Below are 25,929 nucleotides of genomic sequence, written 5' to 3'. Positions count from 1 at the left end.
AGTTGGTAGCTATAGAGGATGGTTGCCTTCTTGAGGACGGTAACCTAGGCCAGGTTAGCTTACCCCAAGGCCCCTAGAAATCGATGATCGGAAGAACCGCCCGCTGAAGAAGATCCGGATGACGTGAGACAGAAAAAGCAGCAGTATCGGTCGAGAGTGAGTATAAAGGGTTATGCGTGTTAGATTGCGGTGTTTTGTATTGTATCTATGTTGTAATGTCTGGCGGAGTTGAATGTCTGTAGAGTGACTGTGGAACAGGTTGTGAGCGCGCGCAACCGGTGGAAATCTTAAGTTCAAGGAGAGCTTAAGTGGTTCGGGTGTATCGGACACCCAGAGTAATTGTTAACTAGTGTGAAGGGGGTCATGAGGTACCATTGATCACCCGAAAGACCGAGATAGGGGGAACGTAAGAGTGAGTGCGTGAGTAACGGACGCTGGTCGGAAGTTACTGTGTGTGTAAGCAACCTATCAGAGAGACGATAGACATTTCGTCAGTTGTGTTGACAATTACATATAGACTGTGGACGTACAGTCGAGGGAAGTGACCGCTTGGTCGGAAGTAGTCATTTTTCGGTGTATGAATGGGACGCATGCATAACCGGGAGACGAGTTGAGAAAGGAGGGGTGCTGCTGCGAAGCGGAGAAAAGTGACGTCAGAAAGTGTCGCGACGTGATTGGCCGACCGGAGAAAGACCGCGCTGTGATAGGCCAGCTAGCAAAGACGTCAGACAGGGTCGCGACGTGATTGGCCGACCGGAGAAAGACCGCGCTGCGATAGGCCAAGTTAGCAAAGCCGCGACAGGATTGGTGGATTGTCATCAGGAAGTAAACAGAGTAGCGAGGCTGGATATTGTGCGCATAATTATGAAGTGTTTTAAATGGCTGAGAGCGGTGTTTAAAAAAGAGAAGCGGGGATCGTATGAAGGGGAAGAAGCCCCGCCGGAGGGTACGCCGGCTCGTTACATGGCAGTGAATGTTGGGTTGCATACGATCCTTTGGATATCAGAGTGGAGTAAGATTACGGAAGGAAATGAGGAACTGACGTTCCCGAAGTACGGGACGTTCAGATTAGAGGTGTTACATCGATTAAAATCAGTCATGACCTCAATGAGACCCTTGCCTAGACCGACCCAGTTTGAAGCCCTTGAAGCATGGATTAGGGCAGCGCATGAAAAGAATATGAACAGACGACAAGAAAGGGTGAAACGATCGGTAAGGGCAGTGCAGGATGCCAGGTGGGATGCGGATGCTAAAAGATGGAGAGTGCATAACATGGAAGTAAATAAACTGTACCCAGTGTTAGAGGTGCCCGAAAATAAAAGCCCCCTAGAAGAAGATGATGAGAGCGAAACAGAGGACAGCCTGATAAACAGATTATTGACAGACAGGCCACCCCCGTATAATAGAGCAGGGGGAGAGGTCGGGCATAGTGAAGGAGAAAAGGGGGGCAATGCAGGAGAGCATGGACCGCTTCCCAGTTCAGAGTGGGATCCTGAGGCAAAGAAAGAGCTGTCCCAGCCTAGTCAGGTGCAACAGGTGGTCGGTAGGTTTGTGGTACAAAGAGCGCCGGAAACGAAGTGCGCCACATCCTACACATTACCAGATGCACTACAGGTACCTGTTACCATAGGTCCTATAATATCGATATATGACCAAGAAAGAGCAAGAGGGGAAGAACGGGTACGGAAGGACAGAGAAAGAGCAGGGACGGCAAGGAGGAACGATACGATTAAGGCCCCAAGTCAGATGCCGATACCAAGAGAATGGAGCACTCCGGTGCACCCAGTAGGGGACCCAGGAGGGGATCCTGGGGGCCCTAGATGGCCAGTGGATCTGAGGGGATCTGGACGAAAATCCTTTCAAGAGCTAAATGAGTACATGAAGCAGTGGGATGAGGCAGTGGAGGCTCACAAGAGCATCATAGCTGCAGAAGCTGAAAGGGAAAGTCAGGACAGCAGAGCTCGGACTCACTGCGGGGCTGGGGAGAGCAGCCCGGAGTGGGACTGTAGAGAGAGAGATAGTAGGGGAGTCACCCATTGGGCCCGGAGTGGAGATAGAACAGACCTGGAAAACGGGGGCCCCGGGAGTGGAGGGGTGTCGCGCCCAATACTCAGTGAAGGGGAGAGGAGAGCGCAAGAGTACAGAAACAGCTTTAAGTGTCCACACTGTGTGCCCGGCACCAGAGAACTGAATGGGAGTTGTGAGAGGTCGCACCATAGTCCCTGTGATGACGGACACGAGCGCAGCCCAGGGAATATGGGGAACCAGGAAGGATCGTATCGGATACTGAGTGATACTAGGCAAAGGGAGAGTAGCGACCAGAGGGAAAATAACAGAGAGGTGTACGGTGAGAGGAGAGAAGAAGAAGAGAGTGGGCAGAGCAAGAGTAGGGGTAACAGGCCCGTGTTCCATCACCTTCCAAGATCGGATGGCCGAGCATGGGACCTGGAGAGATGGGAGCAAGGGAGAGCACCCATTAACTCTCCCGAGCCCAAACGTAGAGCTCGGAGTTGGGATGGTAGGGAGACCAGTGAGCCCCCTTCGAAAGACATATTGCGAGCTGAGATAAAAGCCAAGAGACTCGATGTCGCCAGCTTAAGGTCAGACCTGGATGACATGGTAGATGGTACCCTGCCTTTAGAAAGAATGGAAATGTATGAGCAGGATGAAATACTGTATATGGCAAAGGACATCACTCGAAAGGCGAGAGCAGTCCACGAGAAGTTAGTCGAACTAGCAGGCAAATATATGGTGGACCTGTCAAGAACCAAAGCACTACAGGGTAACCACAGGCTACATTACACAGATCGAGACCTAGATGAGAGGAGAACGATTGGGCTGAAAACACACATAAGGGAACTGATCGCTGGAATAAGGACATGGAGGGCTCTAGATAAGTGGGAAGAGAGGTGGTCCAAGAAAGGGACCGGCAGGAGAAGCACGCTTGGTATGATACCAGGAAGGCTGCAGGGAACAGAAGCATACCCTTTGCGTGAAGTCGCAAATGGGAACTATGTGCATGTCCCTTGGAGTAGGGGAGATTTAGCTGCTTTTACCACTTCCTTCCCCAAATTGCGGGAAAACCCAGTGGAGTGGTACAAGCAAGTCGAGAGGTTTGTAAAAATCTCAAAGGTCCTATGGATAGATCTGAACACGCTGTTTGACATTGTAGTACCAGGAGATCTGTGGACAGCATGCAAGGTTAGCGCTGAGTGGCCCACAACGGAGCCAGAGAGAGATGCTAAGACTAATGGGCCGTCCGAGATTGTGATGGCAAAATTCGAGAGAGTGATGACTTGGCTGAAAGAGAAAGTGCCAATGCAAGACATAGATTGGGTCAGAATAGACCGAACCAGACAGGAACCCAAAGAGACAGTCCACGAATATTACGAGAGATTGCTGAAGGCGTTTAAACAGTATAGCGGCTTGGATGTAATGGATCCAAAAGACATAGGGCAATTTGTGTCCAAGTTCGTCCTGGGACTGAGACCGGATATTAGTTTAATGATTCAGCAACACTCGATTTGCTGGCAAAGTAAGCCCCTAGACGAAATACTGAGATATGCCAGGTACTGCTGTGATGAGATAGACTCCAAGGCTAAGAAACTAAAAGAAAAGTTGATGGTGGTACAGATGCAGTCAGCAGGAAAGGGGGGACCGCAGCAACAGCAGCAAGGAACAGGTACAGGAGGAAAGAAGCAGTACAGTCAGAACAAGGGCAATGAGGAGAGTTCTACCTTTAGACCCAGAATAGACATAGCTGCCTTGAAGAAAACGACTAGGTGCCACCAGTGTAACGAGGTGGGGCATTGGAAACGCGAGTGTCCCTACAATGTAGAGATAGGAGAACAAGAGATAGAGGAGGAAGAGGTCCAGAGCGCACCTACAAGAGGGGTGACGACATACCAGGGAAAGGTGCTCAAAGGGGGGGGGGGCTCCTCCCCGAGCCCAGTTCCCGCAACCTCCTCGAGTAGGGACTGTGGGTAAGACCTATAGACAAATGCCCCTGTTTGTAGAAGGTGAAGAGTGCTATTATGTGGACCCATTAACCGGACAGAGAGTGGAAAGAGAAGACTGCACCCTCGGGGCAGCCTTAGAGGTGGACCAGAGGGGACCCTATGTGGAAGCAGAAGTAGCAGGGTGCCCTACGACATTTCTGGTGGACACAGGAGCCACTAGGTCCACGATCAGATCAGCTGCAGTTCCAGACCTGCCCATGTCTGGAGAGACCATACAAGTGGTAGGGGTCGCAAACAGGAGAATAACCAGCCAATTGACAGAACCGGTACAGGTGAAAATAGGGAAGTACAGCGATGAGCACCAATTTGTGGTTTGCGATTCAAGCCCTGTGTGTCTGCTAGGGAGAGACCTGTTGTGTAAATTGAATTGTACAATATACTGTACACCACAGGGAGTGGAGGTATTGACCAATGATGATGACGCAGACTTCAAAGTTGCAAACTCAAGAATATGCGTGGAGCTGTACCCTACTTTGACAGTAGATGAGCTCCCCTGGGACTTGAGAGAGACAGTGGCACCAGAAGTATGGGATTTCACTGGGGAAGAGATAGGATTGGTCAAAGGGGTGGACCCAGTGAAAATTGTAGTGAAACCGCATGCTGAGTTCCCAAGAACACCCCAATATAAATTGACTCCAGAAACGATTGCAGGCATAAAACCCGTGATCGAGTCCATGATTAAACAGGGAATACTGAAAGAAATCGTGGGTAGTCCATGCAACTCCCCGATTATGGGTCTGCAGAAACCAAATGGGAAATTTCGGATAGTACAGGACCTTCGAAAGATTAATAACATAGTCGTTTCGTGTTGTCCAGTGGTACCGAATCCATCAGTGATACTGTTTCAGATTCCATTCCAAGCTGAGTGGTTCACTGTGATTGATCTTTGTCAGGCTTTCTTTTCGATCCCTCTGGACGAAGAAAGCCATTTTCTTTTCGCATTTAAGCTGGAAAATCGCGTCCTAACATGGTGTCGTATCCCTCAGGGGTATACAGAGAGCCCATCGATCTTTAACCAGCTTTTGAAGAAAAATCTTGAAAGTCTAGTGCTGCCCCAGAAGTCAGTTCTGGTCCAGTACATAGACGACCTCCTCGTGGCGTCAGAAACAGAAGAAGCTTGCAGGGAGGACTCCATTGCTTTGTTAAATCACCTAGCTGCCAATGGGCACAAGGTGTCCCCGGGAAAGTTGCAGTACTGCCTGACAGAAGTGCAGTACTTGGGACACAGAATAGAGAAAGGAAAACGAAAGGTGTCACCAGACAGGATAGAGGCGATCATGAAAATGAATGCGCCTAAAACACAGAGAGAGGTCAGGATGTTCCTAGGGATGGTGGGTTATTGCCGACAGTGGATCGCGAACTTTTCACTGAAAGCAAAGCCCTTGCAAAAACTGACGCACAAGGAGGTGAGCGATCCGGTACCATGGGACAAAGACTGTTTGATGGCATTCTTACAGCTGCGAGAGGACCTGTGTCGTGCTCCGGCATTGGGAATGCCTGATTACAATAAACCATTTTTTCTTTACTGTTGTGAGAGAGAAGGTTGCGCGTTGTCTGTGTTAGTCCAAATCCATGGGAATGCCCGTAGACCAGTTGCTTATTTCTCGGCTACTTTAGACCCAGTAGCCGCAGCGTTGCCCGGATGTCTCAAATCCGTTGCTGCAACGGGTGTCAGCATTGAAAGATGTGAAAATATCGTCATGGGGCACCCGTTAGAGGTGTGCGTGCCCCATTCTGTTGAACTGTTGATGACCAGGACCAAAACACAGCATCTGACCAACAGCAGGCTCACGCGCTATGAGCAAGTTATTCTTGCTGCAGAGAATGTGACCCTCAAGAGATGCTCTGTTTTGAACCCTGCCACCTTGATGCCACTCCCAAATGATATCGAGGATGATGATGAATGTACAGACCATGACTGCCTCGATGTGACTGAACTATGCACCAAACCCAGACCCGACATCGTAGATGAGCCACTGACCGACCCAGACGAAATTTTCTTTGTCGATGGCTCATGTGTAAGAGACGAAGTTGGGCAGTTGAGAGCAGCTTATGCTGTTTGTACAATTGCTGGAGTTGTGGAAGCTGGGTGCCTGGAAGGAGTACACTCCGCTCAGGTAGCCGAGATTATTGCCTTGACACGTGCTTGCTTGGCAAGCAATCAAATTCGAGTCACCATATACACCGACAGCCAATATGGTTATGGGGTGGTTCATGATTACGGGCAGTTATGGTCTCAAAGAGGGTTCATGACCTCTTCAGGCTCTCCCATTCGCAATGGAGAGTTTGTGCGCCTGTTGTTAGAGGCGTTGCAATGCCCAGCAGGTATTGCAGTTGTAAAGTGCACCGCACATACCAGAAATGAGGACTTCGTTTCGAAAGGCAATAGATATGCTGATGAAGTTGCGCGGTATTGCGCGGAGCAAGGGTACTCTTTCACAGAGGTGGAAGTGGGTGGAATAAATGTAAGGACTGAATTAGCCATGATATTGGAAACTGTTGATACTTGGGATGAACTGTCAAACATGCAAGAAAATGCTCCTGATTGTGAAAAAGAAACATGGGAAAAGGCAGGATGTGTAATGGGTGAGTCCCATTTTTGGGTCTCAGCAGACGGCAGAGCAGTGTTGCCCAATCAGATGGTGAGCCCAATGGCCAGACTCATACATGGTCCCGTACACTTAGGTAGAGATGCTATGCTGAGAGTGTTTAGACAGACCTGGTACAATCCTAAGTTTAGAATAGCAGCAGAAGCAGTGTGCCAGCGTTGTGTGACCTGTCAGCAGCTGAACGTAGGAAAAAGAACACCAGTTGCACTGAGCCACATAGGAAGGTCTGGAGGTCCATTCAATCGAATGCAGATAGATTTCATTGAAATGCCAAGGTGCAACCGCCTCCGCTATGTCCTGGTGGTTGTTTGTGTATTCTCCAGATGGGTTGAGGCATACCCTACACGTAGGTGCGACACCCTCACAGTGGCCAAGTTACTGCTTAGGGAACTCATTCCGCGCTTCGGGGTGCCGGCCTTTTTGGAATCAGATAGGGGAACGCATTTTAACAGCGAGCTTGTGAAGATGATTTGTGCAGCTCTAAATATCGATCAGAAGTTGCATTGCAGTTACCGACCAGAAGCCTCAGGAATTGTGGAGCAGATCAATGGCACGATCAAGGCCAGAATAGCAAAAGTTTGTGCCTCAACGACCCTGAGTTGGCCTGACGCCCTGCCATTGGTCCTCATGAGCCTTCGTAGTACCCCAGACAGAAGAACAGGGTTGTCACCACATGAGGTGTTAATGGGGAGAGCAATGAGGCTGCCATCTGTCCCAACTGCTGCACTGTTAAATATCACAGATGATATGATCCTGGACTATTGTAAGGGGCTGTCTGACGCCATTCGTTCTGTGTCCCTTCAGGTGCAGGCTGCCGAGGTTCCATCGTGCCAGGGCCCGTGCCATGACCTGTATCCTGGGGACTGGGTCCTGGTGAAAAAACATGTGAGAAGAAGCTGCCTGGATGTTCGTTGGCGTGGGCCCTTCCAGATCATCCTGATCACGAACACAGCTGTGAAGGTGGGAGGCCTGCCCAATTGGATCCACGCGTCACATACGCGAAGGGTTCCAGCACCTCTGGAAGAAACAGCTCCTCTCTCGGATAGACGTCCAACTGAGGACCGAGAAGCCACAGAGGGGGCTAGTCAAGCTGTAGAGGTGCCAGCGGAAGCAGGGAACGAGTCTGACCAAGCTGAGGACGGTCAGTACAACAGCGAAACAGACGACGCTACAGAAGGAGAAAGTAGCTGGGAGTACGAGTCAGACACTGACAGGTCTGACAGAGAGCGAGAACAGACAAGAAGGAGAAGGAGTAGAAGGGCACGTGGAGAAGCTAATTGGCCGCAAAGAAGGAGCTCTAGCCTGAGGTCAACTCCAGAGATAACCCTTCCTCCGATATCAGAAGACTCAGACCCGGAAGAAGGTGCTCAGGGCGCTGAAGCACCGGACCGAAGAAGGTCAAGAAGAGTGCGTGTGCCTAACAGAAGATACTCCACACCTGAGTGGACATATCTGGCGACAAATGTCTGTGAAACAGGAGACAGGGAGGATCCGAGCGGTGGTGGTGTCCAGTTCTGAGCCCATCGTCACCGTGGAAATACGACTGTTGGTACCCGGAGTCGAACAAGAAGGGTCACTAACATTCATGCTCCCCAGACCTCCCCGCCTCAGCAAGTTAAAACACATGTTTCTTTCAGAATTGCAATTCCCCGACTTTGGTACAACGATAACAGCACATGAAGAGCACAATCTTCGTTTGGAAATACTGAACTTTGCTATTGAAGCTGCAAGCACAAACCTGATAGTAGACTGTTAAGGACTTTGTAAATAAAGCGAGCAGAAAAAGAAGATTACCTAGCGCCCAGGAAGCAGAGAATATTAGGGAACTTCCCTTGAGTTGATGGAGAAGGGCTAGGGTTGTCTTTATTGAACTGTTAAAGGACTTTTGCGAAGAAGGTTGTCAGCTTCCAGTTGTGTGGATTCTAAAGACAAAAGGATTAAAAAGAGACTGTAAAGGAACGAGAAGAAAAGAACTTTTGCCAAGATAAGAGAGAGCCATATTGTCTGACGAAATGGAAGCCGGCACCCAGAACCGCAGAGCTAAATGTATAATAGGTACACTAATAGTAGGAGTGATAATATTAATAGCTTTAGTGGTAACAATTTCTTATGTAAAGGGACATGAGGAAGAGGCGAAGGTAACTGATGTGAAATCTGTAGAAACGCTTACACCTACTGTTGCTGGTGAGAAAAGGGAAAACACTCAAGAGAAAGCGTTATTAGCTGCAGAAGCCCGCAGGTTACACGTAGATGAGTCCCAAGGAGACTTTAGGTCAAATGCTTATGCTAAACTCTTATATGAATACGTGGATGCCATGGAGGTTAAGGATTGTTACGTCTGCATGCAGTTGCCGGCGTCTGTAGATGAAGGCATTCGATATCATCACCTCCCGCTGACATATGGCATTACATGTAGCTTATTGCTTAGTATATTTTATGAGAGAGATAGTTTTGAATACTATTTCTCCAATTATGATTCAGTGTTGCCAGAAGTCCCAAATTATAAGCAGATGAACAAATGGGACTACTGGAAGAGTGAAGACAGATTGGCCAAGTTCTTCATTCCTTGGATTACCTTAGATACTTCACATGCCCGTAGAAATAACCTGACATGCAAGGTGTCAGAAGTCGAGAAGAAGTTCATAGGGCAGGTAGATGATCGTTACAGGAGACAAAAGATTTTGAAAAAATCAGGACAATGGAAAACAGATTGGACCGAGGAAGAGAAGGCACACAAGAGAAAGGGTAGTAGTGGTCCAATAGCTTTAGATAAGACGCAGAGAGGAAAGCTATGTCTTCACCGAGCCAAAACGTATTATGAAAATGTATATGTGGGAGAAGTCGACTGTGAACATGCTTTCAATATAGAGTACTATACTAAAGATTTCCTGAAGGGAATGCAAGTGATTCCAAATGTGTATTTTGTATGTGGAAGAAATGCCTACGTGAGACTACCTGACAACTGGTATGGATCATGTTACCTAGCAATTGTCTTCCCCAAAATATATCATGCACAAGACTTAAGGATCATTGAGGGCAAGACATCATCGAGGGGAAGGAGAGATGTAGGAGATGCAGAAATGGTTGGAGATGTCTTTGGAGCTATGTTCCCTCTTTTGGGACTAATCCTTAATGACGTTAAAATTAGACGACTGGCAACAGTCGTCGACAGGTTGTCTGCCAGCACTGCTCAGTCCTTACTGCTGGTAGAAGGAGAGATGCAATCGATAAGGGCTATGGTTCTTCAGAACCGTCTTGCGTTAGATGTCCTACTAGCAAAAGAGGGCGGAGTCTGTAAGGCTTTGAAGGTCCAGGAATGTTGTACTTACATTCCAGACAATTCAAAGCCCCTTGAGAAAGTTATTAGGAACATAACTGATATTCACAAGGAGATCGAAGACTTGAGTAGAGAAAATGTCTGGGAAAAGGTGGGCCACGGAATGAGTGCAGTTGGAGGGTGGATCTCCACCCTAGGCAAAAGCTTTGTGTGGTATATACTAAAACCTATCATCATAATATTGATCTGTGGGATCATATTGTGGGGATTGGTGAGGGTATTCAAATGGTACAGAACAAGAAGGTCAGAAAGGGCCCAAAGAGAGCAGCTGCAGAGATTGGCTGCCATACAAGAAAATCAGTACAGGAGTCTGAGGGCTCTGGAAGCGCAGAGACAAGTTATGCTACCAATAACTGCAGTTTAAAGTTAGTGATGACCCCGAGAGGTCATCAAAGGGGGGAACTGAGAGAGCGCAAACTGACCTAAATGTATGAGTGCATCACACTTACCTGTAGTAAGCACAAATCATGAGGAGAAATGCCATGAGTGCTAATAGTATCTGCAATTATATTCTGAATGTATAGCTAATGTAGAGATTTAAGTAGAAGTGGAACTAATACAGAAATGTGTGACACTATATGATTTTATTAGATGTGATCATTCCTGAATCCATGTCGTGTAGCTGTTAAAATGTAAGATGGTATGTGGTTAAACGCAGAATGTGGTAGGCCTCAGGGCCAGAGCTAAAGGGAAGGTGTTTCTTTTCACGACATAGATTGTACTAATGTTTTGGTCATTGCATTAATGGGCCATGATTTATAAATGTGTTTACTGAATAATAGAATAAGAGTATTAACATGCTTTAATTAATGAAGGAGTTGAATGCTATAATCATTATGAGAAATGTTGTAGGCCTGAAATGTTTTAACGTTGGTTTACACGTACATGTCTGGGCTAAGAATTGTTGCGAACCTTTTTGAAAGTCTATGAGAGTTGGGATCTTGGCTGCAGATGGCTGTCTGCAAGAGAAAAGGGGGAATCCAATTATAAATAATATGAATAGAGGTCTGTTCAGTAGACGGCCCAGACATGGAGGAGGGTTCCGGAATGTTTAAGGGGTATCAGCGGGCCGGGGAAGAGTCTGAGAAGCAAGGTCAACTCCAACGTATGAGGCCCAATACAAAGCATCATGGAAAAAGCCAGAAGCTACACCACGTGAGGGGCGTCTCGTGAGGGGCGTCTCAAATGTTGTTGATTGTTTTGTATTAGGGACAGCACCCCTGGGTGGAGTTAGAGCAGATGCCTGAGGACCCTTTAGAGAGCTGATGGGTAGGCAGAGAGGGGTCATGACTGGAGAACTATAGGTTTTCACCAAGAGACTAAGAGTGGGTGACTTCCCTTGGGGGTCATTCACTGCTGACACCTTTGTTAGGTTGGGATTTGGTTAAGTAGGGATACCATCTAGAGCAGGGTAGGGACAGCCTAACCTGTGCGTTTTCCTCCAACTTAAATGAAGGAGAGATATGCGTCAATGCTGATAGCTTTATTATTCTTAGAACTTGTGTTAGTGATTTCCGTTGCTCGTCTGAGGGCTTTCAGAGAGCACATGTATGTAGTTGGACCTGTGTATCTCGTGAATCTCATTCTGAGATGCCTGTATTTGCAGCTTATCATATCCTTACAATAAACTTTTGAAAGCTAGAAGTTGTTTGTGATCTTTGGGAGCAGAGTCCTTTATTGGGTGAACTAACTTGGAAATGGATGTACTTTCTTCCTCAAAGACAGGCAACAAAGGTTCAGTCGACCAGATCGAGGTTTAGATCAATAGATATAAGGTATCGATCAAAATCTCGCCCTTCCAGATACTAATAAACAAAATCAAGAGCATGCTATGACAGGACTTCAACAAACGACCCCTCCCCCCTACAATATGGATTTGTTCACAAAATGTGCAAAATCGCAAAAACTGTTGAGAAGAGGGGATATAGAGATAAAATATTTATAAAATTCCAATAAGTCCATACTAAAACAAGACGTCAGCAGTGGCGGCCCTCCGCTATGGCAGAGGAGAGTCAACGCCTCACCAGCTGCCTCAAAACGTCAGGAACGGAAAAATAAAACGATAAAAACTTGTTTTATTATCATTTTATATTTCCTTTCCAGGCCAAGTCTTTTGAGGCGGAGCCAGGGGGATGCCAATCACTTGAGGGGGGAGTAGTATGCACTGGTTTCAATGCGCATTTGGGTTTGGCCGGCCATCTCAGGATGGCCAAACCGACATGCGTACTGAAGCTGTGTTCAGTGCGCGTGCTTGCAGTAAATCCGTTCAGTAGTTTTTGAGATATCCATCTTTAAAAAATATAGATCTCTAAGGTTGTGAACCCTTGCAGTGAACTTGCGAATCCTACTAAAATTTGACTGGCTGTCAGCACTTCAACTCGTTGTGTTGCCGGGTTGGAGACAGCAGGCATAGTCAACCAGTCTCACTGGAAGTGCAAATTCAGAGCACTCAGGCCATTCCTGATGCTGCATGAGAGCAGCATCAGGATTGGCCACAGAAAAGTCTGGTGTCATGTGCCTGCAGTGGACTGGAGCAGAAGAGTGTGATGCGGCTGGCTGCAGGTAAGCTATTTTTAAAATATATTTTTGTATTTTATTTGTTGTCCATCGTTCCCCCGAACCTTCCCCGCACCCGCTACTCTTCAATGGCACCAGCGCTACTGGATTTCAGTGGTTAACCCCCCTCTGTCAGGTTGGATTTATTAACCAAAATGTGCAAGGTCGCGAGGGCAATCTGCTAAAGGGATGTGGAGTGTCTCAATATAGAATACCGCTTTCTAAGCAAACCTATTACACACAACACTTAAGCCTGTTGAATAGACTGATGCCTCCCTCCCTTAAATCATAGTTATCTCAGAGCGCAAGCAAGTGAATAATTTATATTCAAACAAAAAGGAGCACAAAATAACAATATACGAGCAACTGGGAGTGTGGGCAAATCATGTCAGCTAACTTAAGTTGGTTCTCAGCACCAAAAAACATATCAAAGAAATTTAGTAGTCCAAATAGTGTTGTAATGGTTGATGTTTCATTTATTCTCTTTCAAATCTTCACGTAGATTCAGCAAAATTTATAATGCCATAGGAAGCCTTACGATTGCAGCCAACACGTAATTCGTCATATGGTAATAGTATACCAGCGACTTCATCAGGGCTACAAAATAAACAATAACCATCCCCAAGTCAGACATTATAACTGTATAAGGTTCATACTCCACCACCAGAGTCAGTGTTAGTGTCTATGAGATGGGGCAATCTAAAAGCCAGTTTCAAGACCAGATACAAAGAACAAATGTTCAGGAAGGTCTGGAACAGAAGTAATGTTATTTAGCAACCCAAATAGGGGTTCTTTATTAGTTATGCATAAAGTTGAAAAAGTGATCAAAATTATGTTAGGCAAAAAAATAAAATTAAGAGCATTAGATAAAGTAAATTAAAAAGAGATCCACAGGGTAAGATCATCGTGAAGCCAAAAGGAGAAATATTAGCCATCACCAGATGAAAAAGACTAATCCGTAAAGTAGGCACCCAGTAAAAAGGGGACAAGTCAGACAACAACTCAACCTAACAATTGTTCTTCAAAATTCAAATCCAGTATCTGAAGTTGTACCTTCTGTGCCCAGATGTAAATATGTTATTAAGTATGCGTCCTAACACATCCGTATCTCAAATTATTCAACTGTTTCTCAAGCTAAATATAGCACACGGATCTTACCCAATACATCCAATAGTATCTTTGCAGCGTATGCTCGTTTTCTGCAAAATCATGTAGTAGATGTCCCATATATTGGTTCTATCTGCCAGTGTTAAGATGGATAAATAAGTCCTAATCGTATCTCGGTAAGATGGTGATATAATGTGCCGTTTCAGCCTCATTGAATGGTATGTTAAAACTAGTCCATAATGTTATCTCTAGTTGAACAGGAACATCGTAATAATATACACTAGGGGGCATATTATCAACAGAAGGCGATACATTATCGCCGCGTTTATCGGTAGAAAATTGCCGATAAAACAGTGATAATGGGCTTGATAATATGCCCTTGAGAATTCCCATAGAAGCGCAGGTTCTGGTGTGAACATGGGCTTCTATGGGAATTCTCAAGGGCATATTATCAAGCCCATTACTGCCGTTTTATCTGCAGTGTTCTGCCGATAAAAGCGGCGATAATGTATCACCTTTTGTTGATAATATGCCCCTCTATTCCACGATGTTAGCATAGAATCTCCTGTATCTCACTCGAAAGTTATATCATGCTATTGTAATGCTAACTGACACTGGTTGCCGTATTACATATATTTAAAAAAAACTCAAATCCCTGAGTTTCAGTCCAAACTCAATTGGTGTGCATCAAAATTATAACCAATGTTACATAATATACCTTCACAATGAGGTAGAATCATAATCAGCCCAAAATGATTAAATGCATATAGATTAAGATAGTAATTGTATTATCTCATCTTACCTCCATAGCTGTTTGTAGTGCGACAGAGAGTATTCAGACCGCTATGTATCGGCGTGCGGCATACATGCCATCTTGGAGTGGCTATTTTTTATTATGCCACAGCTATTGAGATAGAAAACTGACTAATCCTTGATCATGTCGCTTTGCTGCCATCTTGACTTTGCTAGTGCCCATCTAAATTTTATTGTCACATAACAATACTACATGGTGACAAAGTTGAAATCGAAAACCCGCACTCCATCATTTAATTAAGGGAATATTATGTCATATTATAGCAACTATAGTCATCTGAATATTATCATTGTATTGTCCTGTCAGTATATTCATACGTGTCCAAACTAAATATTAGTATGTGCAACAAAATCAGTCATAATTATGTGTTGTCTCAGAAGAACCACAGATTCTGCATTGGTGTTCATGGAATGGTGTAAACAACCTCATAATGTCGATGGTGTAAGCCATATATTGCTAAACTACTTCATCATCATTGCAAAGTCTCAGTACCCAATTCCGCTAGGAGTAATCAGAAAAGGCTATGTTGTGGAAAATAAATGTATATAAATATCTGTGTGACCATATTGGAGCTTATGATCATAATTCAAACCTGATTCCACCGCCTGCAGTTTCATGATCCACCGTGCTTCACATTGGCACAACCTCAGTTCATGGTTGCCGCCCTCATATTTCTACGCACTGCTTCAATCCCATGGAACCTATAGCTAAGATGTTCATCTTGAGCCTCACATTCTTTTGCATAAACCACCACGGGATATCATTCATCACATTGATTTAATGTTCTGAAATGTTCAGAAATGCACTCCCTGAGTGACCTGATCGTGCTCCAAACATAAATCTTATCACTTTTGCAGATGAGGATACATACAATATATTTAGTGGTAGAATCAATGTGCACATTTATCTTATATTCTCTCATGTCATTATAAGAACATTACTTGATACCATTCACTGCTATTCTACACATGTTATAGTGTCCACACTTACATGAACCTATAGTTTTCTTGTGTAACCATCTCTCAGGAGTCTCAAGCTTAGGATAAATAGGACTAATGATATTACGTATCTTGTTTTTCCTTTTATATGTAATCCCAGGGAATTGATGGGAAATGTTCGTAATGTTTCAGGGACCAGTGTTTTCTAAGTATACTGTACAGTTTTTGTAAAAAAGGATGATAGTTTGTATTTAGCTGTATAGGTACCTTATTCCCACTATTGGGTCCTGTACATCCCTTAATGTATTCATAGGTCCCAGAGCCCTGGTCTTGTTGCTTGCTTTCAAAATAATATTCTCTTCGTAACGCACATCTGGAGTCTGGCTCCTATATCTTTCATATTCTCTAGGATATCATAGTCATTGCTACAATTACGTCTAGCTCTGAGTATCTCTCCATTTGGTATTGAGTTAACCTGGCATTTGGGATGTGAGCTACTAGCATGAAGTAGTGTGTTACAAGCTGTGGCTTTTCTGTACATCCTGCTCTCAATCCTGTCTCCATTTATATATAGTTCCAGATCAAGAAATGCAATCTTCTCTTGGCTATGTTCCATCGTAAAGGAAATATTGTTAGGATTGTCATTCATAAATGTTAAAAAAATCATTAGTTCTACTTGTCTACCAGTCCATATCATTAAGCAGTCAACAATGTAGTGGCCCCAATGGTGTATGTGTGCATTCCACTTGTCCCTTGTTGGGCCCCAGACATGCATAACCTCAAGCTATCCCATAAAAAGGTTGGCAAAAGACGGTGCAAAATTTGAGCCCATGGCAGTCCCACATTTCTGTTTGAACCACATGTCTTTGAACAGAAACACATTATTCTCAGGTATCATTTTATGGACATCTCTATCATTTCAGAGTGATCCAGAAGATCTAGTTGTCTCTTATATAGAAAATACATCAAAGCAGTGATGCCATGTTGGTGAAGTATATTTGTATAGAGTATAACCACATCCATGGTCACTAGGGTCATAGTATCTTCCCATGTCACGTCGTTGAGTACATTCAATAAGTGTTTTATGTCCCTGATATGCGACGGGGGTAGGATACATATGGTCGTAAAAAAATATCAGCATACTCTGGCAGTCTCTGAGTCGGGCTCCTATTGCCCGATATATTACCCAAGTGGGGAAAGCATGTTTTTGTGTATTTTAGGTAACGTATTGATGCTGGGAAATCTGGGGTGTTCCACCATTAGATAGACATATTCATCCTCATCAAGTAATCCCAATTCATGCTACAGTTTAAGGTTAGTATTAATTATATTAGAGACTTCTGGAATCGGATTATAGTCTAGTTTCATATAACAGGTAACATCATCCAGTTGTCTAAAAATGTATTCTTCATCTTTGTCTCTGTCCATTACCACTATGTTACCCTCCTTGTCTGCTTCCCTGATTATTAGACTACTGTCCGTTCTCAAATCCTGTAGTGCAAGGTATTCCTGTGTGGTGATGACACTGCTGTAGACCCAATCTTTTGTGAGATATACTGCTATTCAATCATCAATTCATTTTATAACTATTCTGTGAAATAAGTCACTAATATTACAACTCGACAGTTGTGGGGTCCACTTAGATTTCCTTTTTAGTCCGCTGCACTCGCTAAAGTCAGTACATAATTCTAAGTCTTGTAATACATTATGAATTTTAACTGGGTTGTCCTCACATTTAGTAATTGACAATAGCAAAGTCATACCCACCACATCACTTTGTTTATGCATTTTATTTCCTGCAATTTTGATTTGCAAAAAATATCTATTTCAAGTTGTCTTACAAATTTATAAACATTAATTTTGATATCAACAACATTATAAGTAGTTGTACGACAAAAGTTTATACCTCTTTTTAGTACACAGACCATATCACATTTAAGGGCCTTACTAACAATGAGAGGCAACAATGGTGGGTGAGAGAATAACCAGGTCTATTGCAGCTTTTCAGTCCTCAGTACTTGCAGGTCCAATAGAAAATCTAAGGTACCGATTACAATACCACTTTGTCTGTTCGATCAGGTGCTTTTTGCTATATGTAAAAAATAGTCCCACAGATTATGCAATGAAAGTGGATAGAGATTTAAGGAATGAACTGAACAAGGCAGTCAATACAAAAAAAATACATAAAAGAGTCAGGAACTGAAACAAAAGACACCTCGAGCACTCACATGTGTCTGTAGAAATTGGTATGCGGTCTCCTTTTTGGCAAATATTTCACATTACAAGAGCAATGCTATTAATAAACAATTTTTACAGTGAGGCAGAAGAAACTAGCATTGTTGTATACAAAAATATGTATTCATTGTTTTGAACAGAAATGGTACTAAGGACTGCTAAGTAGGGCTTGCAAATGGAAAACAGGTAGGGTTTTATTGAAAAGCTTTGGTGTATGTTAGAGACAATGGATGAATCAGCATAATGCTTACTGTGTTCGCTACTTTACACAACTTATGTTACAATATAAAACTCCGGCAAGTCAGTTTTAGACACTACAGCCCTCGTTTATGGGGAATTAGTGTAGGGAAGCGCTGCAAGCAGCCACGGGCCGTGGAGGGAGTTCTGTGGGGCAGAAAAGCGGGGCGGGGAGGGGCAGGGTGGGGGTTGTAAACACCGGAATATGGATGATTGGAGGTAAGTAAACAATTAAACAAATACATGAATTTTGTAGCACGCCCTGCATCGCATTTTGTGATGCTTGGCGCGCAAGCCTCTCATAAATAGGCTCATAAGTCTCTCTGAAGGAAGGTATTTCATTCATGGTTTGTGTGTGAAGCCAACAGACGGACATTTCTCATTTGTGATGTCATGGAAGCATCTTCGAAGGATAGTTCAATGCTCCCCTATAGTCAGTTATTAAGAGCAGACAGGTCGTTTCTGATCATTCTCAGTGTATGATAAGAACACATATTTGTTAGACAGGCAAGGGTATTTAGGAGTGACCTCAATTCAAGCCAAGGAAAAAATAAACTCAGGTGAGAACTAAGTAAATCCGTTGTTTAGATGAGCGTCAAAGGAGTCTGCGGTTGGATGACCCCATAGAGACGGGACTAAGGAGTTCTTGGAGAGTTTCCCACTCATACTTGGAGTGGTGAAGCCTGTCCAGGCTTTCTGTACTGATGTCGTTGATCTCTGCAATGCGAGGTTCTATGCTGGGGTTAAACAAGAACATGCGATGCTGTGATTCCATTCCCGCAGGTCTTCCACCAGCCAGTAGAGTTGCATAGAATGGATACTTCCTTACATCCATATATAGCAGAGGGCCAATCAGTCTATCAATCAATCAGTAGATTTGTAGAGCACTTCTTGTCATCCGTGAGGGTGTCCAGGCACTGGCCATGGCATTGCCCACATGAAACGTCACATCTCTTCATCTCTCCACTTTCAGATGGTCTCTCAATACTAGAAAGATCACATTTAGCAACAGAAAGTTTACGTGGAATGGCAAACCTGGCTCGTTCACAAGCCACTGAGAGCAGCCCCCCGTCACCCACACTCTGATGAATAGGTTGTTACTGTGAGCTGTGAAGAGGGCAGGCAGAATTGCCATCCTAACAGACCATCATGACTGGATGCTCGCCATCGGAAGATGGGCACCAAGAGAAGAAGGACATGGAAGACTTAGACTAGCAACAGTCCCCATATTTCTCTTGGTGGTCCCAGAAGATCCTGGAACTGTGGTCCACCATCTCACTAATTATTGTTACACCATCCAGAGGATTGAAAACCGTCTGCAGACTGCAGTCCAGAACTTCCCTGGATGGAATTTTTTGGAAAACACTACAGCGGGTCCTTGATATTTCACTGAGAGCCCAGGATAGTACATGGTCCTGAAGGTTAGGAACAGACAGGACTCTACTCCTCCTGTGATGTATCTCTCATTGTTCAGCCAGGGGCAGCAGAGGTAGCACTGAAGGCAGAAAAACCCAGCAATCAGGGCCAGGAGCTTTGTAAAGATGCAGTAGGCATCACCGAGACCTAGTGTCGCGATAAAGTACAGGTAGCGTTGGTTTTCCACCATCATTAAAAACACTTTATTTCGGTTAAAGACCATAAAAGCACAATGTAAACTATTGGCAAGTCTGAACAAGACATATACACATGTGATTTCAACCTGTACATAAACATGATATGCCAAGCGTCAGAAATTCATAGTCAATTTATACAGAAAAATGAATAAAATGTTCACACAGCCAATAAAAAATATGCAAATCCTACATAATATATGCTTTGGTATGAACAATCATTGTAACAGAGATAACATCATTAAACTAGGGTTGCCCTTAAATACAAATAATAATAAAGATTGAGGATCAGATCTTTCTTCCCCGTGAAATCATTGTACAATCTCAGAGCAGGAATGCTAATAGGAGGCGCTCTACGATGAGCAGGAAGACATTAGGATGACTGCTACGACAAACATTACATTGGTCTACTACTGTCCAAATTAATAGGTTTAGGAGCATCCGTCACAATTACTCTGAAGAGGGAGATGAGGATATGATCTTGGCTCGAATGGGCCAGATGCACTCTAAGTATTTAGCTATAGAAAATAAATTGTAGGGTATGGCGTCTGATCTGCGTATTCTTAATGGCATCTGGTGCTGGGGAGTGACCAGGGTACGGCTCAGAGGGACGACCCAGCGTTTACGCTGCCCAGAGTATCTCGCACAGAAGAATAGAAAATGCTCTATAGTTTCTTCTGCTTCATTACACACTGGGCATAACTTGCTCCCATACTATGGGCACTTCCTCTTGGTAGTAAAGGTAGCTAGTGGTAAGGTGCCAAGCTTGAATCTTATGTAGAGGGCTTTAACATAGCCTTATAGCCCGCCATAGAGGGCTATACTGGCTATTAAAGGCCCTCTCCAGCGTTAAAGGCCCGAGCCAAAGGCGAGGGCCTTTAACAAGGGCAAGGGACTTTAATAGCCGGTATAGCCCAGCTACGAAGGGCTATAAGGCTATTAGAACATTCTGCCACTAGCGGGCAGAATGTTCTACCAAAAAAGAACAAAGCCTTATGGGAGCGTGAGGGGATTGGAATCCCCTCAGGCTCCCTGAGGCCTTTGTTCACAGTCGGAGCTGTGAACTAAGAAACATTGGAATGTTGGAGCTCCAGGCTTATACCAGCCATAAGCCCGGAGCACTCCATTGTTTTCAATGAAGCTCCCAACATTCCAATGTTCTAATAAAAGGTGTATCAATATTGTCCATGTATTGCTCGAAAGGGGAAGAGGTTTAACTTCTATGAATCTATCTATTAGTGAGCCTGAATTTACTTTGTAGAGCAGTTTCCTCACCTAAAGATCCCAAAAAGGGTATTCACACTCTTGACAGAGAAACCAGTGATGGACCTGGATTAGTCCAGAACTCTGTCAAGCCCATGGAATTTAGCGTCTCCTTTATGAATTTTAGCCATACCAGCCTCTCGGCTCCTCCTCGGCTTGACAGGATATCACTAAGGCACACTCTAAAGGGTTCCAGCTTGATGGCAGACCTAGTGCTCAGCCAGTACTTGATTGGTTTGAGTTTTGCTTTTGGGGCAAGAGATTAGATTCCCAGGTCTAGCTTCAAGTCTAAAGGGGGTCTTTGGGGGATTGTTAGTACTGACCTCAAGAACATGTCTATGACACCTAATGCGTCAATACTAATGCGTCAATACTAATGCGTCAATACTTCTGTAGCCCCATAGCTCAGATCCATATATATTGCTGCTGCCAGAGCTTGGGCTCTTCATATTTTTAAAGGTGGAGAGACAGGGTAAAACATGGTATCCTTGGCAAATCCCATCATGGCGGCGGCCCTGTGTTTTAATACCGGCATGCTCCTGGAGATCTGGCTATCCCAGGAATTACTAATTGATAGGCAAGTCCTAAATAATCAAAATCTTGACCCTCTCCAGAACTTCACCGTCCAAATGTATTGACCCTTTAAAGAACCTACGTGGCTGGATGTCCATAAACTTGTTTTTGCTGGTATTAATTCGTAGGCCATGATTAGTGCGGAACAACTTAAACCTGGCTAGCAGAGTTTCTATTCCTCTTTTTGTTTTTGAAGCAAGGTGTTGTCTATAGGGCTGGTATTGTCATACCACACAACACTTGGGAATCATTTTTTAAATCCAAAAGAAAGTCTACACAACCATTTAAAAAGAGAAGGAAAAAAAGTGTTGGGGCCAGAAGGCACCTTTGGCGGACTCCCCTGGCGACCTTTATTCTGTCAGTTACTTCTCCTTTTCGACCCCATCTGATTTGGGAGTGATTGTGTGTGTGGAGACACATAATAATGTCCAGAAGGGGAGGTGGGAGCCCTAAATCACCTATGGTATGCCAGTTCTTTGCTTTGAGGACCATGTCGAAGGCTGCCCTTAGGTCAACCAATGCAACGTATATGCTACTCTTGTTAACATCTACCACCTTCCGTCTCATAAGTTGGAATCTAAAGACATGTTGCACGGTGTCCTGCTTGCAGATGATTTTTTTGACACCGTAAATTAGGCTTATTGGCCAATAATTGGTGGGGTTGGATTTTAGGTCCTTCTTGTATATAGGCACCACCTCTGCTCGTTTCCAACTGGCAGGAATTTAGGAACCCACCATAATGGCATTAGCTACGTGGGATGTATGATAGTACAACGCAATCATTTTGATCGCGGTACTTTACATCGCGGATTTTACAACGCAAGTCGTTACAACGACTTGCATTGGAGGGCGCGGATTGAGGATTATTATGATTTTCTATTCCAACTCTAGCCCACGTAACAGTAGGGAAGGTGTTGGAATAGAAAATCACAATATTCCTTTACCAAGAGCGCCATCCAGCGCAAGTCGTAGTAATGACTTGCGATGTAATGGCAGCGTGGTAAAGGTCGTGCGGTGTAAACACCGCATTGTAAACGACGTTTACAACGACCTACCTCGCTAACAAACTCACTAAAGCCGGTTGCTCCCGTTCCTTGAGAAGTACTAACACCCTACTTCTTATGCCCTCCCCTTCTAAAAAAGAAAACCACCCAGTCTCGATCCTTTTCCGGCAACGCTCCTTGCATTTGGAATGCCCTTCCAACTGACCTTCGCTGCAACCCTTCCTACACTATCTTCAAAAAAGAACTCAAACTACATCTCCTCAATAAATACTGGGGACCCTGATCCATATCTATTCTCTTCCACTGGCCACATCTGTCCGACCCTAGATGCATCCGCCCTCCCTTTTTTTCAGCCTTACTCGCCCTTCCTCCTCGTCACTTCCCCCTCCCTGTTTACCACCTTCACTCCTCCTTGTACCCCCCTTCCCTTATTCCACCTTCAGCCCTCATCCCCTCCAACCCCCCCTCACCGCTGCCCCTCCCGCTTTTTTTCAATTTGTTGCCTTTTGATATTTTTGATTATTCACATCTTCCATATTTTAATGTGCTTATTTCCCATATGTATAATTTTGAAATCTATCAGGCGGAGACTTATATGTTGTTTATATACATTGATGCTATGTATGTCCCCTGTCTTATTGACCTTCTTGTCTCTAAAATGTAAAGCGCTCTGATACCCCTGGGTTCACCTAGTGCTATATAAAACCTCTAAAATAAATAAATAAATAAATAATACACAAAGAGGGCTCCGATTTAAAGAAATCCGCAGGATTCTTGTCCAGTCCGGGCACCTTGCCCACTTTCTGTGAGTCGATAGCTCATTCAGTTTCCGCAATGGAGAAGAAGCAACAATCTAGGTCATTGCTCAGCTCAGGTTCAAATGGAGCAGGTGGTACCAGCGGATTAGGGTCAGTTTTCTCAGCGGGCAAAGCAGCTGGTTCAAAGGCTGGACTAGAGATTTCACTGCTGCATAAGGATCAGAAATGAGCAGTCCAGTCTTGAGAATGAATGTTGCTTTCCCATCTCATTTTGCATTCGTTTGCACTGTGAGCGATCATATGTCAGAAGGTTGTCTGAATTCCGGATATGGCGGCACTTAGAACATCCTCCCAGACAATGGTATCCCAGGTGGTTCTAGTCTTCCTTTGGACTTCCTTCTGGTTTATCCTAGCAGGCTGAATTTGGCCTAAAGATCCACATTTAACGGCTATAAAAAGGGAGGTCTTTGATTTCCTCTACGTCTTGCTCTACCATGTGGGATGTGCTGGTGCAACCTAGTTCTAGTGATGAATGTTTGGTGGTTTTCATGACTTCAAAGCACTTGAGAAGGAGATCCATAACAGTGTAGGGTGAGGAAGCAGGATCAGAGAAAGCACACACGTTGAATCCAAAAATGATACAATTGGGCAATGCTATCCTTGTCTTATGCAACGTGCTTCCATTTTAACCCCTTAAGTGCTGCCGTCGGCCGTTGGATGTCGCGAGTACTAACTTCGTAGTGCTGCTCGCATCCGACGGCCTACACGGCCCCGCCCATTTTGCGTAAGTGCCGCACTGCCGCGGCAAAGGGGTTCAGTTCCTTCTGGTAGTAGTAATAAATAGGCCCCCGCTGGGGAATTACAGGCACAAACTTGTGTGCACACGATTGCCTCGCAAGAACCCCCTTCCTCTTTGAAATGTGAAATACAGCAATAGTCAGGGTTCAGTGGGCCAGTGCGGCCTCTGGGCCTTGGTGTCACTGCACCTGCTGCACCAATGGACGCTACGCTCCTGTTTACAAGCTGAAAAGTGGGTTGGGGCAAACGTCATTTGTGGCTCTCCGCATACCTAGGTCCCTTGTAGGGCCTCATTTACGAGTTTTTGACACAGGGCAGTGCGGCAAGTCACTTTGGTGTGCTGCCCCGTGTCAAAGGGAATGGGCAGGAATGTACCATGTTTATGATATGCAAAACAATCTTGTCCTTTCCCACTGTGCAGGCATCGTTTTGTCCGCCTAGCCTCAATGCAGGCGTCCTTGCAGTATGGTGCAAGGCTGTCTAAGTTGCATGCAGGATTGTTTTGTGCAGGAAGGAACACATTCCTGTGTAAAAACAATCCCTGAGGCATTTTCCTTGTTCTATGTGTGGTGCAGAATGCAGCACACGTGCAAAAAGTTAAAGACGAGGAGAAATGCAAACATATCTCCTCACTATGCCTGCTCTGGGAGGCATACGGTTTTGGCGCTCCCCTTGTTTACATGATTTTGTAAATCTGGTGCAGTGTCAAATCCATGGGGGTTGCATGGAAGCACCCACAGCGATGCCCATGGAACGCCTCTTTGATGTAGAGTAAGGCAAGGCAGTGACTTGCGTTGCTTTGTCTTACTTCCTATCTATGAGGCCATGCAAAGCCACCGAGGGCAGTTTCGCTTATTAATTATAATTAAGAGGCCTGTGCCACCAGAGTGTCGCTCCGGTGGCACAGTCCTCTTGTAAATTAGCCCCATAATCTTTTACCTCATGCGGAGTGAAAGTAATGGTAATATATATTCTGTAATAATCTGGTAAGCCTCTTCACCTCACCACAGCTGGGCCTCCTCCTTCCATGAATGGCCTGAGGTTCTCTCTGTATTACAATTTGGACCAGTATCCTGAGACGGTAACAGCACAAAATGGGCCCACAATTTCCACCGGGATGAACGGTTGCAACTCTAGCTCGAGTGATTTCTCTCCTCCTTCTTGGACAGGCTCATGTGGGGTACCTGGTTTGGAATCGCCTCCCAGGTGGCTGTCCCTGATTTAGAGGACAGTTTTGCTTCCCTCCTGAAAGCTGGGCAGGCAGTTCCCTAGATGGCCCTGAGCACAGGGACTTTCAATCAGTCAATCAGGTTTTTAATAAATTGTGACTACTCACCCACTCTGTAAAGGCAGCTTTGGCCTGGAACCGCCTGCCTTTTTAAGCGCAGGAACATCCACGATCTTAGGGTGTTCAAAAAGCAGTTAAAAACATGGCTTTTTTAGCTCTTTTGTCGCATCTTCCATTTCTGATCTCCCCTGCCTAGGCTTTCGAGCCGGGACACTTCTGAGTAGCTGTGCTCGTTATAAATGCTGGTTAACATAACATAACATTAGGGTCTCAAGGCGCTGAGTGGGTGGCTCTGCAGTCCAGTCCAAGAACCAGGGTTTGAGGTCCTTCCTAAATAGCTGCAGCTACTTCAATAGCCTATAGAAGTGTATAGACTTGTGATTTTGGAGGATGTTGGTCCTGTGATGCTCTTAACAACATCCGCAGAACATATGTAGCCCTTTATTACCATGCAGCAGGTTTGTAGGACAGATTCCATCTGGGCCTCTGATCCCAGCTGTAGATGTGGTTCTCAGAGCTGATGCTGATCCTATCTTACATGTGCTGTTAATTCAAGGCACATAAGGTGCTACTATGAATTCCTGGTTAGCCTGAAGAGAATTATTGGCATATGTCAGGTGTTGCATGGACTGCAGTCTTAAAGAAGATGAAAAGGAGGTGGCATCTTAAAGCTCCCTTCATTAATTCAGACCTGTGAGGCCTTTGCCTTCAGTGGATCAATGTGTGCCCCGAGCTTCCTTGGGCCTTCTGGAATTGAAACCTCTGGAGTGTTCACATGTAACA

At 44.9% G+C, this 25,929-nt stretch overlaps 1 protein-coding gene across 1 annotated transcript; it reads left to right on the top strand.

Moving 5' to 3' along the window:
- Nucleotides 1-125: 125 nt before the first annotated feature.
- Nucleotides 126-25,130, top strand: LOC144790958 (uncharacterized). Its single transcript, XM_078665577.1, has 3 exons — nt 126-660; nt 733-3,095; nt 25,028-25,130. The coding sequence occupies exons 2-3, from the start codon at nt 865-867 to the stop codon at nt 25,128-25,130; spliced, it is 2,334 nt and encodes a 777-aa protein (XP_078521703.1). The 5' UTR covers nt 126-660; nt 733-864.
- The last annotated feature ends 799 nt before the right edge of the window (nt 25,131-25,929 follow it).

Source organism: Lissotriton helveticus, chromosome 11 (assembly GCF_964261635.1).
Source record: "Lissotriton helveticus chromosome 11, aLisHel1.1, whole genome shotgun sequence".
NCBI lineage: Eukaryota > Metazoa > Chordata > Amphibia > Caudata > Salamandridae > Lissotriton > Lissotriton helveticus.
This window is presented reverse-complemented; position numbering and strand designations above follow the sequence as displayed.

Coding starts and splice junctions, on each gene's coding strand:
- LOC144790958 (XM_078665577.1), top strand. CDS start 865: ATGAAGTGTTTTAAATGGCTGAGAGCGGTGTTTAAAAAAGAGAAGCGG. Junction 3,096..25,027: donor CGGGAAAACCCAGTGGAGTG/GTACAAGCAAGT, acceptor CTTCTTGGACAG/GCTCATGTGGGGTACCTGGT.